This window comes from Sycon ciliatum, chromosome 1 (genome assembly GCF_964019385.1).
Source record: "Sycon ciliatum chromosome 1, ocSycCili1.1, whole genome shotgun sequence".
NCBI classification, from domain to species: Eukaryota; Metazoa; Porifera; class Calcarea; order Leucosolenida; family Sycettidae; genus Sycon; species Sycon ciliatum.
In genome coordinates this window covers 75,363,461-75,379,748 of record NC_088643.1, presented here as the reverse complement: position 1 = coordinate 75,379,748, position 16,288 = coordinate 75,363,461, and the positions used below count along the sequence as shown (strand labels likewise).

General features: G+C 48.4%; 1 protein-coding gene across 1 annotated transcript; it reads right to left on the bottom strand.

The window, feature by feature from the left end:
- Nucleotides 1–45: 45 nt before the first annotated feature.
- On the bottom strand, nucleotides 46–13,489 carry LOC135805468 (uncharacterized). The gene is made up of 4 exons (XM_065319505.1): nucleotides 13,092–13,489; nucleotides 6,800–7,781; nucleotides 4,640–4,712; nucleotides 46–3,435 (listed from the first exon to the last, which is right to left on the bottom strand). Exons 1-4 carry the CDS (start codon nucleotides 13,185–13,187, stop codon nucleotides 2,406–2,408), a joined length of 2,181 nt encoding a protein of 726 aa, XP_065175577.1. The 5' UTR covers nucleotides 13,188–13,489; the 3' UTR covers nucleotides 46–2,405.
- Between the last annotated feature and the right edge of the window lie 2,799 nt (nucleotides 13,490–16,288).

The window sequence follows — 16,288 nt, the reverse complement described above, 5'->3', positions numbered from 1 at the left end:
CACGACGGCAGCTAACACTTGGTTAACCCAGAGGACAGAGACAACGGATACTTGAAGAATAATATTAGCCACCACAAGAACTTATTAATGTTATCGCTGTACGTTAGTTGCAGCATTGGATTGCAAGCTGCAGTCGCGATCATTGGATCTATCAATGAAGCATAACACCATCACATTGAAAGTCAATAACCAGCGACAGTAACAACAGCAACAACGGCAACAACAACACCACCGACGACGACGGCGACAACAATAACAACAATCAATAACAGCAGCAGCAACACATGTGACAGCAACAACAACAACAATAATAACAACAATCAACAACAACAGTAACAACAACAGCATGGCGTGAAGATCAAGATAACATACATTAGTATGATCAAACTGACAAGGCCAACGAATCAAGTACATTGTAATGCACTTTGGAATAGTAAAACAAATTATTGATTACTTTTTTGAACTGTACTTCCAATAGCCAGCTTTGGGTGCCAGCAAAACAAGACAAGTGGTGGGCATGGACATTTCCTAAAACGGAAGAAAAAGATTTAAAAGAATACAGCTCAAAAGGAAGACACAGAGCACGTCAACTCCTAGTGCTAGTGTGCATCAAACGGGGTGCAAATCGGAGCTTGGAATATCCTTGTGTTGGTTCCATATAATGTGACCAGTGCTCTGCGAAAACCGACCTTAGGTGCTATTTTGGCGAAATTGAGTTTGTGCTGGATTGTTGACCCATGACCCTTTCTTCAACTTCTGGTGAAGTTTTAGGTGGATTGCATACATATTCAGTTAGATACAATGACAATTTCTTTGCACTTTTCCTGCAATGTTTGGAGGAAAAATAGCAAAAAACCAGGATTTTATGCTACATTTTGGAACCAATGCTGCGAGAATTCAAGCAGGATGATTGCAACCAAACTTTGCAGAATAAATCTGTATGTCATAATGCTCAAAAGGAAAGGTTTATGATGGCATTGGATCTTCCTGTTGTGGAGATAGACACATTCTATCTCTGTTCTGTGGATGGTGTTGCTCACGAATCTGGTGGAAGAGGTACATGTATTTGGCTCTGTTTGAGGATATGCCAGCCGAAGTGATGCGTAGAGGCAGGTGCAAAGTAGTGAAGAAGCTAGGATCAATGCTGGGTTAAAGGATATTGATAGTTTTATCTGGTACTGGTAGTTAGAACATCTAGTTATGTCTACATCAGCCGCACACATTGTTTCGTAATCGGTGATACCATGGCAGTCTCTTTTCCAAATCTTGCCAAACGTACTGTATGCAGCTTTGCCACCAGGCTTTGTGAACGCCTGGTGAACAAGCTTCTTCGTAGTGATACTGGGCAAATACATGTAGGTTGGTACTGGCTTGTTGTGCCCATGTGGAGCCGCAGGCTAAGGGAGGCCATGAACTATAGCATAATACTAGCATAGCATAATGCTCTATAAAATGTTTCAGCTCCACAACATCTTCCACAGGCAGTGCATTCCAGAGTTCTGTGTTTGGGCTGATTTCACTTGCACTGACAGCAGCCTGTAGATTTCAACACCCAGGGCTTGATCCTGGAGGCACACACAAAGACTTCCTGACATGCATGTACATGACTTCCACACCAGCCGCTGACTGTACTTCAGTAGTTCAGAGTAGTATTGTTGAGCCCCATCTATCACATCTCCCAGCATGCTGGACGCGCTGGGTAGCCTCACCTCGTCTCCTGAGCACGTCTAGCTTTCCGCCTACACACAAGCAGTGATCTGTCTTGATCAGGACCTGCGCTGTGTGTGCTGTAAGTGTAAGCAAGGTTTCAAGTGTCGCGCTCTTGAAACAGCACCAGTGCGGAACACCTACAGCGCTTGTCAAACTTGTCACGCGCCTCCTGGATTGTAGACAGTACTTGAACCGATTTTTCTTGGTCTGCACTCTGTATATTGCCGGCATTGAGGGGCTGGGCTGGTGGCAGAACCGACGCCTGATCGAAATTCTCCTCCACATCACCGTCCAGCTCGATCAGCGTTACGTCCTGCGATTCCACATCCGACTCTCCTCGGCACTGCTGTCATCAGAACTGCGATTGGACCAGGCCAAAAAAATGACTATTCATCGTGAAGGAGTTCGGCTGAAACCTCTGGGGAGAAGCCCGCAGCAATTTGAGCTAGCGACCGTCTTCTCCTTCGTTCCGCCATGACTCTCACCTTGTAATCTTCAAAAATCGACAGATCGTGACGTTTTGTTCTTTTTCTCGAAAAAATTACGAAGCACCTAAGGTCGGTTTTCGCAGAGCGCGGGTCATGTTAAAACTGTTGTCATTCAAAGCAGAGAAAGGACACTCGAGTGACTCGACTGTTTCATATTATTGGTGTAAGGTCTTTAACACGAGCTCTCAGTAGCAGTGCCATCTCACACTACCTGTACCCTTGCTGCAGATGGTGGTAGCCATTATTACCATGGTAACCGTTTGAAACATCCATAGGTGTCGACGCCTGTGTGGGGACCGCTGGCTGTGAGAACGATACCGAATTGTTGTATCCAGCGGCTGTGTATCTTCCTGGTTCTGCCGCATCAGAGGACCTGTAACCATGGCGGTCAATTTGCTGCTCGGGGCCTAGCTGCCGCACTGGTGCACCACCGACCTGCGACTCGTGACCGTTCTGCGTTGCCATAGGTGACGGCTGTGTTCCATTTATGTGGTACACACGTTCGTTGGCTGATTGGTACGGGTATGGAGCGTCTGCTGGCGAGCGGTGCTTGAGCGGCTCAAACCTTCCGACATTCTCTGGCACAATCTGCACGTAGTGATCTGCATCGGGATCCGGCGTCGCCGCTACTTCCAGTGGCACAGCCGTTGGAGCCGGCGACATGAGGTCACCGGAATGATGAGGAGCTGAACCGGTGTCTGGCGTGTAAAAGCGATGGTTTACCATCGGTGCAGCTGCTGATGACGCCGCGTTGGTCTCAGGCACGTATGCTCGCTTCACCTCATTCTGATGATAATCTGTGGTAGAATTGGAAGCAGGGCGACCATGGATATGATGACCAGTGTGCAGTTGAGAGTAGGAGTTATCGTTAGCTGCAGGATAGCCGCACGCAGGGCCACCGCCATTAGAAGCAGCTGGTGAGTAGGAAGATGAGTAGCCGTTATGCTGCTGCTGCTGCTGATGGTTGTGATGGGCATTGTTGTGTGAAGAGTTTGCGTGTGGTGGCGAGTGTGATGGTCCGTGCACGGACAGAGCCAACTTGCTCGGGCGATTCCAATCGGCATCGTGCCCGCCGTGTGATGGCGGCTGCTGTTGCTGCCGTGCGTGATGTGACGGCGACTGCGATACTGATGTTAGATGAGAGCCTCCGCTGTCAGCAGTATACATCTCGTCCATGCTACTGGTGGCCTGGTCTAGGCTGTGCATGCCGGTCTGCTCGTCATCATCCAGGTCTTCCCTGCAAACATAGCGTGGTGTGGGTGCAACATGTACATGAACAGTCAGTGAATGCTCAAATCTGCAGACAGTACAGTTTAGTCCGGTGTGGACTCTAACAGAGGTACACATGTACAGTGATGTACTTTGATGATTCTCTTCACGAACAATTCAGTTTCTTCCACGCCCATCATACGCTCTAGGCCGACCAACACACTCTCTTCTTCTGACTCTCTTAAAGCAAGGAGCACAACATCAATAGTACATGCCCATTAGGGGTCGTCCATAATTATCGAACTTTTTTCACGAAACGAAATAATTTCGTTATGGGGTGGGAGGGGGTTGACCAATTTCGTTTCAGAAAACTTCGATACATGTACATGGCCATAGGAGCAGTGACACCAAGAGTCCATAAAAACTGTTTATGCACTCTTGGTGACACACTTGCGACTTTTGTTGTATATGCATGTATATGTCACCAATTTTTACGTTCTGAGGGGGAGGGAGGGAGGGGTTGGGTCTAAACTAAAATAATTCGTTTGGTGAAAAAAGTTCGATATTTACGGACGGCCCCTTAGTTTGAAATATTTTATTCTCACGATGGCCTGTGGTTGTTGTGATCCTTGTAGGCCTGGTCAAGGATGGGGGGGGGGGGGGGAGGAGTAGATACTGAAATGGACTGTCCTACTGTGTTCTGGTCGAAGGGGGGGGGGGGGGGGGAGTAGATACTGAAATGGACTGTCCTACTGTGTTCTGGTCGAAGGGGGGGGGGGGGGGCATTACTAGCTTACTATCAATACCGTATTTCTTGCTGGTATTTTTTTGCAGGTCCGAGATTATGAGTGTCCGAAGAAGGGAGTGTGTTGGGCGGCTTAGATCGCATGGTGAGTCTACATGTACAAGAAACTGCACTACTTATTCAAAGGCCGACAGTACCGTTCGACCTTTCAACTCTTTTGACTTTATGAACATACAATGAACAGATTAACTAGAAGCACCAGCAATAGTGCACGGAGAATCTATGGTCTTTTGTTAGTCTGGGCCACGCAGATCTACATACATGTACCCGGGAAATAGACTTTGGAAGGATCTCCAACGTACTCCCATGCTCCCCCACCACCCGCAGACAAACCACCCATTCATATCAGGAGCCCTCCTTGTACGTGTTATAAAAGAATCATTTCAGCAACACGACACTTGAAGCAACCAGAGATCTATCAGCTTACCGGCCATCGTCTCCTGACCCACCGTCCTGGCGACCCTCTGCGGCTCGGTCTCGCTGCCGTCGATTCTTGAACCCTACGCAACAACACAGGCAGCACAGCAAGCACGTCAGCAACTATACAGACAGGTCTTCGTGGTCTACTTTCCAGCACAACAATAACACACACACACACACACACACACAAGTCTCTGCTGTGAGCACAGTGGCTCAGCAATGGGCAAGCAGCAGCAGCAGCAGCAGCATTGCCTAACCATGGCAATCACAGTAACACTTTGAGCGGCTACACCAGGACTGAAGCCTGGCTATACGGAAGTCTCCACCAGCAGTACTTAACCCACAGTCACAAGTACACAAACACTCTGCGTTACCCACTTAGGATGCACGGCAGAAAACTCATTATTTCCTTTGATCATGACAAACCGTTATTTGTCTAGGTTCGTTCCGCATATCATTTGCATAATTTCCCTTGATGGATAAGACATTTGGGAGCAGATTAGCATAAGAGGGTGGCACCCAGCTTGCATCAGAAGTCATGCACGTGTCACGGTAGAGAGTGGCTGACAACTAAAGTTCCTACCTGCCGAATCGGCAGTGGATCAGTCTGCCACATGATTGCAGCATTCATTGATTGCCTTCCACAAAATCATTCTAGCTACTTCTACATTTCTTCCAGTGCATACATGCATGCAGCACATCCTTTGTTTAAATGCAATCGGTTTGGCCAGTGACTCTGAGCTCCGCTGAAGAGATCTGATAAGGTCGAAATATTACTACTTGTCTGGAGATAGAGTACTCTACAGTCATACATGTACCATATTTTCTGGGGTTTTGCCACACTGGAGTATAGCCACACTGGAGTATAGCCACACTGGAGTATAGCCACACTGGAGTATAGCCACACTGGAGTATAGCCACACTGGAGTATAAGCCACACTGGAGTATAGCCACACTGGAGTATAAGCCACACTGGAGTATAGCCACACTGGAGTATAAGCCACACTGGAGTATAGCCACACTGGAGTATAAGCCACACTGGAGTATAGCCACACTGGAGTATAAGCCACACTGGAGTATAGCCACACTGGAGTATAAGCCACACTGGAGTATAAGCTACACTGGAGTATAAGCCACACTGGAGTATGGCCACACTGGAGTATGGCCACACTGGAGTATAGCCACACTGGAGTATAAGCTACACTGGAGTATAAGCCACACTGGAGTATGGCCACACTGGAGTATAAGCTACACTGGAGTATAGCCACACTGGAGTATAAGCCACACTGGAGTATGGCCACACTGGAGTATAAGCCACACTGGAGTATAAGCCACACTGGAGTATAAGCTACACTGGAATAGCCACACTGGAGTATAAGCCACACTGGAGTATAAGCCACACTGGAGTATGAGCTACACTGGAGTATAGCCACACTGGAGTATAAGCCACACTGGAGTATAAGCCACACTGGAGTATAAGCCGCACTGGAGTATAAGCCGCACCCCCCCCCCCCCCCTCCATCCACCCCCATTTTTTTGCCACGAAATACAGACAATTCCACCCAATGTTCGGAGGCTGTCGGACTAACCACGTGCAAATAGGGCTTAAAGTGCTACGTCACAGCCATGACAACGCAGACTTTGGATCCAGTTTTGGTATAATATATCCATACACGTTTGGGTGGCTTTTCCTTCACAGCATAGTGCCACATCCACCGGTAGTGACTGGACTGTGCCCTACAGGGCAGGGACCCACTCCCAACGGTACAGAAAACATTACACGTGGGTGCGACACGAGGGCTCCACCCACCTATTCTATACTTCGCCTTGGGCAGAGTGGGTCTAAAAGTCGGCATTTGTCATTAGATTTTGACTTCTGACGACTTCTGACGTCATCGTTTTCAAGCCCTATTCAAGCACGATACAAAGGTCCTAATCCCAGGGTGAACTACCGGTATGTAGTGTGAGCCAGGGTGTTCCGGGGTAAATCAGGTGACCAACGTTAACCAGGGTGGACCAGGTAAATCAGGTGACCAAGGTGAACCAGGGTGACCCAAGGTGAACCATGCAGTGTGAACCAGGGTATCCCGGGGTAAACCTGGGTGAACCAGGGTGTCCCGGGGTAAACCAGGGTGAACCAGGGTTAGCCAGGTGAATAATGACTTACAGTTTGAAACTTGTGTTATCGTAAGCCCAGTGTCACGGGCTAGATCCTTCTTCTGCTGTGGTGACGGGTACGGACTCTTCGAATACCACTCGCGCAGCCGAACGCGCGACTTCTCCTTGAAGCAGTAGTTTGTCTCCTCGCCGTCCCAAATGGTGCGCGGGAACGGGTTCTTCTTGCGGACACGGTACTTTCCGACGGCGCCAAGCGGCTTCCTGCCCTCGCGGTTTCGCTCGGCCTCCTTGTAGTGAGCCTCTGTCCACATCTCCTGCAGGCGTGGATAGGATTGCTCGGAGAACGTTTCCGACTCCAGTATCTGATAGAGTGCCCGGAAATCACCAGTGTGTAGACCAGAATGGTAGGCCACATTGGCCTTGGCTATCAGTATCTTCTCGTGTCGCTGTACTTGGGCACATTTGGGCAAGGCGTAGAGGAAACGCTCCAAGCGGTGCACATCTTCCGAATGCAGGATAAACTCGGCCAGACATGCCACCTGCTCCAAGGTGAAGCTGAAATCGTCCGAACCCATTTGCATTGGCATGTTCTGTTCGCTGACCTGGTACGGCTCACGGTGGCTGCCACCACTAGTGTTGTATGGGTCCGCCTCCTGGACGGGTCTGCTGGTGTGTCGATCGGCCTGCTCTGGCTCAGCCTGGTCTGCTCCGTCTAGACTGCTCCGCGCACTCCGATCTTGTCGGCCAACTGATTCGCACTCGCAGCGGTACAGATCCAGTTGTTGGCCACTATCGCCTAGGGCCACAGCCAGAGGCGTACACAGCTCCTTCTCCTCCTGCTGCTGCTGTTGACTCGTTGGCGGTAGAGGGAAGGCTGGTTGATACGTTCTGGACTCATCCGGGTCCGTCGCCTGCGTGGAGAGGGCTGGCAGCGGTGGTGGACGTGGGTGGCTTGCAATCACGGAAGCGCTGGGCAATGGCAGGTGAGAGTTGCGACCACGATCTCTGCTCATACCCCGAAATCCTGGAACCTGTCAGTGTAGATTGCAACAACAAACACGAGTTGGTGAGACGGGGATAGCGTTGCCTCGGGCCATCTGACACCCAAGCAAACTAAGAATTATTTTGTATTGACGTGACTCTTATAGATTATTGCTGTAGCCGTGTGTAGGCTCGAACACCATCCGTCGTAACAACTAGCCTGAGCAGCATTACACACTAAAGCGGCCGGTTCAACAACGGCTGCGGGCTGAGCTCGATGCGGCGGCTGTATGCAGCTCGCGAGAGCTCCGATCACGGAGCATTTCGTCACATCTATGTATCTGTATTTTGTCAGTTTCCTCTCACACAAGTCACAAGCAGCAAATACTGGGATAGCTGTTGTGTACATGATGGCTCTACACAAGTACAAGGCCATTACCGAGCGCGAGATACGCCACGGTGTACCATGCCCATGGTGTACACGCTTGATGCGTGATTGATTGCGTTTGGTAGATCTACTTGTACAGTTGTAGTGCATGTGCTTCCGACCGACTCCTGTGTCGAGACTTCTCCTGCAAGTACCAGCGCGTTGACTCGTGATCTTCTACTGCCTGGACTGGACTACCGACTGTGCGCGGGGAAAGAACTAGTAGATCTACTGTAGGAAGTAGGATCACTAGTAGTAGTAGTAGTACAGTAGTAGATCTACTACTACTAGTACTACTGCTAGGAGTCCTCGTGCCATGGCACTTTTGTGCTGGCTAGCGCTAGCTGGCGACTTTCACAGAGGGTGGCAGAAAGAAAACGGGCGATCCACCCGCCTCTTCTCTTCGAGTGGGAGCTGCCAGATGGACATGCATCGGACAAGTGTTCACCCATGGTCCACGCAATCATACTTCATCATGAAAGGTTACAATAAACTTGTAAAGTCGGTTTGTTCTGCATTGGCAATGTCATGTGCATACTCATACTCATAGGTGGCACTGCAGGCATACACCACTACAAACACGGAGAGACTAGACTGTGACCAGGTGACCTGATTGCCGTCAGGCCCCGTCTCTTACTCTGTATGTAAACATGGTAAAAATTCACCTAGGGTTCCCAGTAAAAAGGCAACGGCTGTTGGGACTCCCCTAGTAAAATAATAAAATCTACTACTATTACTACTACTACTAGTACTACTACTAGTACTACCTGAGTGGAGTCTGGAGACCTTTTTCTATTTTTTTTCTTTCTTTTTTACTGAAGACACGACCTACGGGTAAGAAGAGGGTAGAGAAGTAGCAGGACAACACAACAATGGGAAGAGTAGGGGCTCCAAGAAGAAACCTGTGCTGGTGAGGCAAGCCAACTACGCCGACCTACATGTACTAGTAGTCTACATGAGTGTAGTACAGTCATGTATGGTCTGGGCGTTACCACGCACCATGACTGCATGAGAGGTTATAGGGAAAGGAGGGAAGACAGAATGGTCCAATGCGGGAGAGGGGATTGTTTTGAAAAGAGACAGGACTATTGTAAAGGGTGAGGTCAGTGTGTGGATTGTAGGATGGGAGTGGAGAGGATGACTGTATGGATGATCAGGGATTATAGGATGGGAGTGCAGAAGATATTATGGATGATCAGGGGTGGAGGACAGGAGTATATCAATGCTAGAAGGGGAGGCGATGATGCTGATCTTTGATAGTCGAAAGAATACCCATACACCATACACACCATAGACAATCCCACATAGTCTCATCAGCAATACCCAGTCTGACAAATACGACCGTTTCACTACATGTATACAATAATAATATGTAAAGGAACCGATACACATCCATGTACATGTACATGTACATGTACATGTACGTACTGTTTGACGGAGGTTACTGATTCCATCTTGATGATTGGGGAATGGGACTGGGAATACCACTGGCGCTGGTAAGGTGTGTGTGTGTGTGTGTGTGTGTGTGTGTGTGTGTGTGTGTGTGTGTGTGTGTGTGTGTGTGTGTGTGTGTGTGTGTGTGTGTGTGTGTGTGTGTGTGTGTGTGTGTGTGTGTGTGTGTGTGTGTGTGTGTGTGTGTGTGTGTGTGTGTGTGTGTGTGTGTGTGTGTGTGTGTGTGTGTGTGTGTGTGTGTGTGTGTGTGTGTGTGTGTGTGTGTGTGTGTGTGTGTGTGTGTGTGTGTGTGTGTGTGTGTGTGTGTGTGTGTGTGTGTGTGTGTGTGTGTGTGTGTGTGTGTGTGTGTGTGTGTGTGTGTGTGTGTGTGTGTGTGTGTGTGTGTGTGTGTGTGTGTGTGTGTGTGTGTGTGTGTGTGTGTGTGTGTGTGTGTGTGTGTGTGTGTGTGTGTGTGTGTGTGTGTGTGTGTGTGTGTGTGTGTGTGTGTGTGTGTGTGTGTGTGTGTGTGTGTGTGTGTGTGTGTGTGTGTGTGTGTGTGTGTGTGTGTGTGTGTGTGTGTGTGTGTGTGTGTGTGTGTGTGTGTGTGTGTGTGTGTGTGTGTGTGTGTGTGTGTGTGTGTGTGTGTGTGTGTGTGTGTGTGTGTGTGTGTGTGTGTGTGTGTGTGTGTGTGTGTGTGTGTGTGTGTGTGTGTGTGTGTGTGTGTGTGTGTGTGTGTGTGTGTGTGTGTGTGTGTGTGTGTGTGTGTGTGTGTGTGTGTGTGTGTGTGTGTGTGTGTGTGTGTGTGTGTGTGTGTGTGTGTGTGTGTGTGTGTGTGTGTGTGTGTGTGTGTGTGTGTGTGTGTGTGTGTGTGTGTGTGTGTGTGTGTGTGTGTGTGTGTGTGTGTGTGTGTGTGTGTGTGTGTGTGTGTGTGTGTGTGTGTGTGTGTGTGTGTGTGTGTGTGTGTGTGTGTGTGTGTGTGTGTGTGTGTGTGTGTGTGTGTGTGTGTGTGTGTGTGTGTGTGTGTGTGTGTGTGTGTGTGTGTGTGTGTGTGTGTGTGTGTGTGTGTGTGTGTGTGTGTGTGTGTGTGTGTGTGTGTGTGTGTGTGTGTGTGTGTGTGTGTGTGTGTGTGTGTGTGTGTGTGTGTGTGTGTGTGTGTGTGTGTGTGTGTGTGTGTGTGTGTGTGTGTGTGTGTGTGTGTGTGTGTGTGTGTGTGTGTGTGTGTGTGTGTGTGTGTGTGTGTGTGTGTGTGTGTGTGTGTGTGTGTGTGTGTGTGTGTGTGTGTGTGTGTGTGTGTGTGTGTGTGTGTGTGTGTGTGTGTGTGTGTGTGTGTGTGTGTGTGTGTGTGTGTGTGTGTGTGTGTGTGTGTGTGTGTGTGTGTGTGTGTGTGTGTGTGTGTGTGTGTGTGTGTGTGTGTGTGTGTGTGTGTGTGTGTGTGTGTGTGTGTGTGTGTGTGTGTGTGTGTGTGTGTGTGTGTGTGTGTGTGTGTGTGTGTGTGTGTGTGTGTGTGTGTGTGTGTGTGTGTGTGTGTGTGTGTGTGTGTGTGTGTGTGTGTGTGTGTGTGTGTGTGTGTGTGTGTGTGTGTGTGTGTGTGTGTGTGTGTGTGTGTGTGTGTGTGTGTGTGTGTGTGTGTGTGTGTGTGTGTGTGTGTGTGTGTGTGTGTGTGTGTGTGTGTGTGTGTGTGTGTGTGTGTGTGTGTGTGTGTGTGTGTGTGTGTGTGTGTGTGTGTGTGTGTGTGTGTGTGTGTGTGTGTGTGTGTGTGTGTGTGTGTGTGTGTGTGTGTGTGTGTGTGTGTGTGTGTGTGTGTGTGTGTGTGTGTGTGTGTGTGTGTGTGTGTGTGTGTGTGTGTGTGTGTGTGTGTGTGTGTGTGTGTGTGTGTGTGTGTGTGTGTGTGTGTGTGTGTGTGTGTGTGTGTGTGTGTGTGTGTGTGTGTGTGTGTGTGTGTGTGTGTGTGTGTGTGTGTGTGTGTGTGTGTGTGTGTGTGTGTGTGTGTGTGTGTGTGTGGTACATGGTGTGTATGTGTGTGTGTTTTCACTGTTTAAACTTTTATGTTACTTTTTTCCATGAGTGTGTGAGTGGCACTGAGGGCAGCACTCCACCAGTGTGTATGGTGCCTGAGTGCAGCACTCAGGGCAGGACTGGTGAAAGCAGACTCACACTGCTATGCTGACCACATGCACAGGGAACCTGTGACTGTGTGACTTGACAGTGTCCAGTGCAATGATGCGCGACGGACACGCATTCCATGGTGCACATACATGTACATGTACATGTGACCTACAGCACCTACATTATTGTATGACATTGTACATGATTGAACACCTCTACACAAGTCCACTGCCTGGTCCATGGTCTACACCAGTGGTGTGGTATAGCAGCAAATCAACGTGGCTATGAAGTATGATGATGGTATAACTGGTATAACAGTTTAAACTACAAGCAGATGCAAGTACACCCTGTACACTGCACACCTTGGTACACTGACTATTGGGGTTTTTTCTGGACCAATGCCCATGGCTAGAATGGGAAAATAAAATATTTACATGTACTTCTGTCTCCCAGATAGGGCTTGGCGGATAATGCCGGCAGAAAAATTGGCAGAATTCGGTACTTTTTCTGGTAAATTTCATGCATGTTTGGTATGTGGATAAAGAAATGGAGCAGAATTCAAGGAATTGCCCGCCATAAGGTTTGTATGGTTCTGCCAATTTCGGTGCAAAAAAAGCAGAATCTGCCACCTTTTCGAGCATTATCCACCAAGGCCTACTCCCAGAGCACTTGGAGCAGTCACTCTGAACTCCGCTGAAGAGAGCTACCTGTAAGTCGGCCGCAACATCTAGCTGTGGGAAGATTGAGCCTTTGTTGAATCATTTGATACAGTCATGTACATCTCCACAGGATGATGTCTAAGATCCTCAGGCTCAAGCTGCGCTTGTGCTGTATGCCCAGTGTGAGTGGACAGAGCCAGTAATACAATCCTCATACAGCAATGACACAACCAAGTCCTTCTTTGCCCATACTATACTCAGTTGAAAGAAAGTGTGGAAGTGTTGGGTTGAAACTTGAAGGGTTACAAACTTGCAATGAGTGGAAGTGTTGGGCTGAAGAGCTACAATGTGGCTTATTCTGCATTGATACACAGGGGCGTCGGACACACTACGGTCGGTCACTATGTTATTGACTGTACCACTCTTCTCCCCAGGTACTAGTACCCTGTGGACCAAACACTGATCTGGGGTCATGCTTAATTTGGAAATTTATCATAGCAGCCACCCCAACCCCACAAGTAAATTGTACTTCAGTTCAGGTGGCTGATTGCACCACCCTAAAATACACCACACACACAAACACACACCCGCATGTACAATGTATATGTACGCATATGCGTACATGTTTGTGCGTGCGTATGCATGCGTGCGTGTGTATGCATGCGCGTGCGTGTACATGTATGTGCGCGTATGGGTGTATGTGTCAGTGAAGATCCGTTTCTGCTGTTAGACCTTACCCTTTTCGGAAGGCCGCCATCGGCAGCGGAAGAGTCACTGTCGGCGCAGGGTCCCTGGTATTGCCTTCTTTCAGTACAGCCATCACTGGGGCTCATCTTGACAGCTCGAGTCGAGTCGAGTGCACTTGATCTTGACAGTCGTGTACAGTCATGTACGACAGCCTAAATCAATGTATTTCGACAGGCTAGAAGTAGAAGAGTCGGTCAGTAGTGCAGTGTCGCATGCGCATGTAGATGCACAAGGGCACAAGGACCTGGGTAGGTAGGTCGATCTACGAAGACTATTATTATACACATCAATAGATTTCCAAAGCTCTGTTCCACAAAACAGCGACCACCTAGCATCTGCAGCTGCTCTCCGACGTCGGTAGGCCTCTCGTCTCGACTGCAGTTGAAGCAGCAGCAGCAGCAGCAGAAGCACACACAAGTACTGACGTAGCGTGGTGTGCAAGATAGATGTGCACTTCCGTTCTGAGAGTGTCTAGCGCAAGCGGAACTGCTCGCCACTTCACTAGGCTGGAGACAGTAGCGTGAAAATGGCTGCAAAGGAAGAAATAGCGCAGCCGCTGGAGTGAGAGTATAACGCCAAGTAAAAGCCGGATGCACCACTGTCAGTGTCAAGCAGATCAACACCAGCCACACCGTTACACTACAGCATTACCATCATAATACTACGATACTGACAACAGAAGCAACAAACACACTGACCATGTCAAATCTAAAGTGTCGATCAGATGGAAACAACAAACTCGACCCTAAACGATCACGGTGCAGTGCGAAGAGTGAAAAACGTCGACGAACGTCGGCTTATACGATAGAACGGAAAGGCCAGAAGAGACACTTGATACCAGTCGGTCTTTGAGGATACCGCCTATACTGGCTATACTGAGTATACATGTACATGATGTAGTGTTTACGTGCGTGGACCTACCCACTTGCCACATCATGGCAGCTTACATTACTATGCAATGACGTAACACTGTATTGTATTGTCAGTTGGACTGTCGACGTCGTAGAGAGGGGGGACCCGGGGGAGGGGGCCCGCGGTGGAGTAGAGGGCAACGATATTGCGCCATTACTGTTGAGAGGCCTGAGGGCCTATGCGATGAGAGACTCAGAGAGTAACACGATGCCACATTGTGTGTGTGCATGACTCACTGACTGTGCTACGACTGGAAAGAGACCTCCCACTGATATTAGACCCGGCCGGCCTGAGCAATTACTTATGTTGAGTGCCACTGACAAGTGACAGTGTTTGTGAAGTCATGCATGATGTGTATTAATGTATAGATTCGGACGGAGGTACTGTAAAAGCCATTATTCTAACGAGGCGCATACATGTACATATACCGTACTGGCAATATATGTTGCCGCAGTGAGGCCATGAAGCGTTACATGGCACATGTTTGCCGCACGCAGGGCGTTACATGCAAAGTCGCACAGGAGCCGTTATACAGGTTTCTATATTGCCGCAGTCCTTTTTTTGCTATTGCCGCATCACGTTTTTGCTATTGCCGCATCATTTTTTTGTTTTTGCCGCATCATTTTTTCTTTTCATCCACATTGAAGGCACAGAAATTCAGTTGCTATCCAACTGTTACAAACCCGACGGCAAAGGGCGACAACGATATCATAGAGACTTCTGCATTGTCACAAGGAAACTGGTAAACACATCGCTCTTCTTCGCAAAACGACCTCGGGAAAGAAGAAACCATTGAGATCGCCAACCACTGAATGATGCTTGGGCGTGATTTTCTTCACGCCGAAGGCGAATAGAGACTTCTGCATTGTCACAAGGAAACTGGTAAACACATCGCTCTTCTTCGCAAAACGACCTCGGGAAAGAAGAAACCATTGAGATCGCCAACCACTGAATGATGAGCCTTCGAGTGTCAGGACTTCCTGCTGCGTCCAGTTTTGAACTTTTCACCACGCGGTACACGTGCTTTCACAGTTTTCAGCCTTTTTTTGCAGTGCAAACTGCAATGAAAAGATCGCCGCACCCCGCCGGACGCGCGTTACGAACTCAACGAAAATTTGTCGCACTAGCCTGGTCGCGCGTTACGCCGCACCCCCCTGCGTTACGCGTTACGCGGCAACATATATTGCCAGTACGGTACATGTACATATATAACAAGCACATCTTGCACCACAACGTCAACACCAACCATACACCCTTCGACAGACAAGGACCTACTCCATCGGACACGCACACACGAACAGGCACCGAGATTCCCCCATCAACAGTGCCCTCACCCTCTACAACTCACTCCCTATCGACATCACAACCCAACCTCGTAGAAATTCTTTCCGAAACAATGCATCCAGTCTTCTTTTGAGCAGTACCTGTTCCTGCTCCGCGCATCCCCCTGGTTTCTGATATCTCGAACGTGTACTTAACTATCTCGATCACCCCTGCTAACGTTATTGCCCCCGCTTGTTTTTCATGATCCATTGCTTCTTGCCTCCCGGTTAATTTCCATCTAGCTGTTTCTGGCTAGTACCAGTTCTATCGCACTTATTAATCATCCTTATTGGCGTCACGCCATCGTGGAATAAAAGAATAATAATAATAACGATTTCCCAAAATTGACCAGTTTACGTGTACCAAAGGTAACGATTCTCACTCATTCTCAACGCTCAATAGGACAGTATATGTATCGATTTCTGTTTAACGATTTCTATTTGAACGACAAATTTCTCCTCGTTAACTCGTTAGAGTTAGCACTTCGTTATACATGTATATATGGCTTTTACAGTACTAGGTCGAAGCCAGTGATTAATAATTTATTTATAGTAAGTAAAGAAGAGGACCAAGGAAGTTCAAAAAGAGGACTCCACCACCACGCTATTAGTATGATGTCCACTAACACCACCAGTTTAGAATAGATGTAACTGTTTCTTGACAATCAGCTCATGCGATAAACATAATCATTGCATCAAACTGACCTACACGGCTACAGTACTGTAACTGACGTCCTACAACTACAGTGTACAGTGTACAGTGTACATGTAACTAGCTCCTACATACATGTCATGTACATGTACATGTAGCTCTAGCACGTCTTGGGTGCGCACTCCAACTAAACAGCCTTTTTTTAAGTAACTAGTTACATGATAACATACATGTCGGAGGGGAAGGTGAGCGCAACCAAGACAAGCACAAGCTGAAAGTCTCAGCTATGATTGAAGGACGT

Coding starts and splice junctions, on each gene's coding strand:
- LOC135805468 (XM_065319505.1), bottom strand. CDS start 13,187: ATGAGCCCCAGTGATGGCTGTACTGAAAGAAGGCAATACCAGGGACCC. Junction 4,713..6,799: donor GATAACACAAGTTTCAAACT/GTAAGTCATTAT, acceptor GTTGTTGCGTAG/GGTTCAAGAATCGACGGCAG. Junction 3,436..4,639: donor GGGTCAGGAGACGATGGCCG/GTAAGCTGATAG, acceptor CTATGTTTGCAG/GGAAGACCTGGATGATGACG.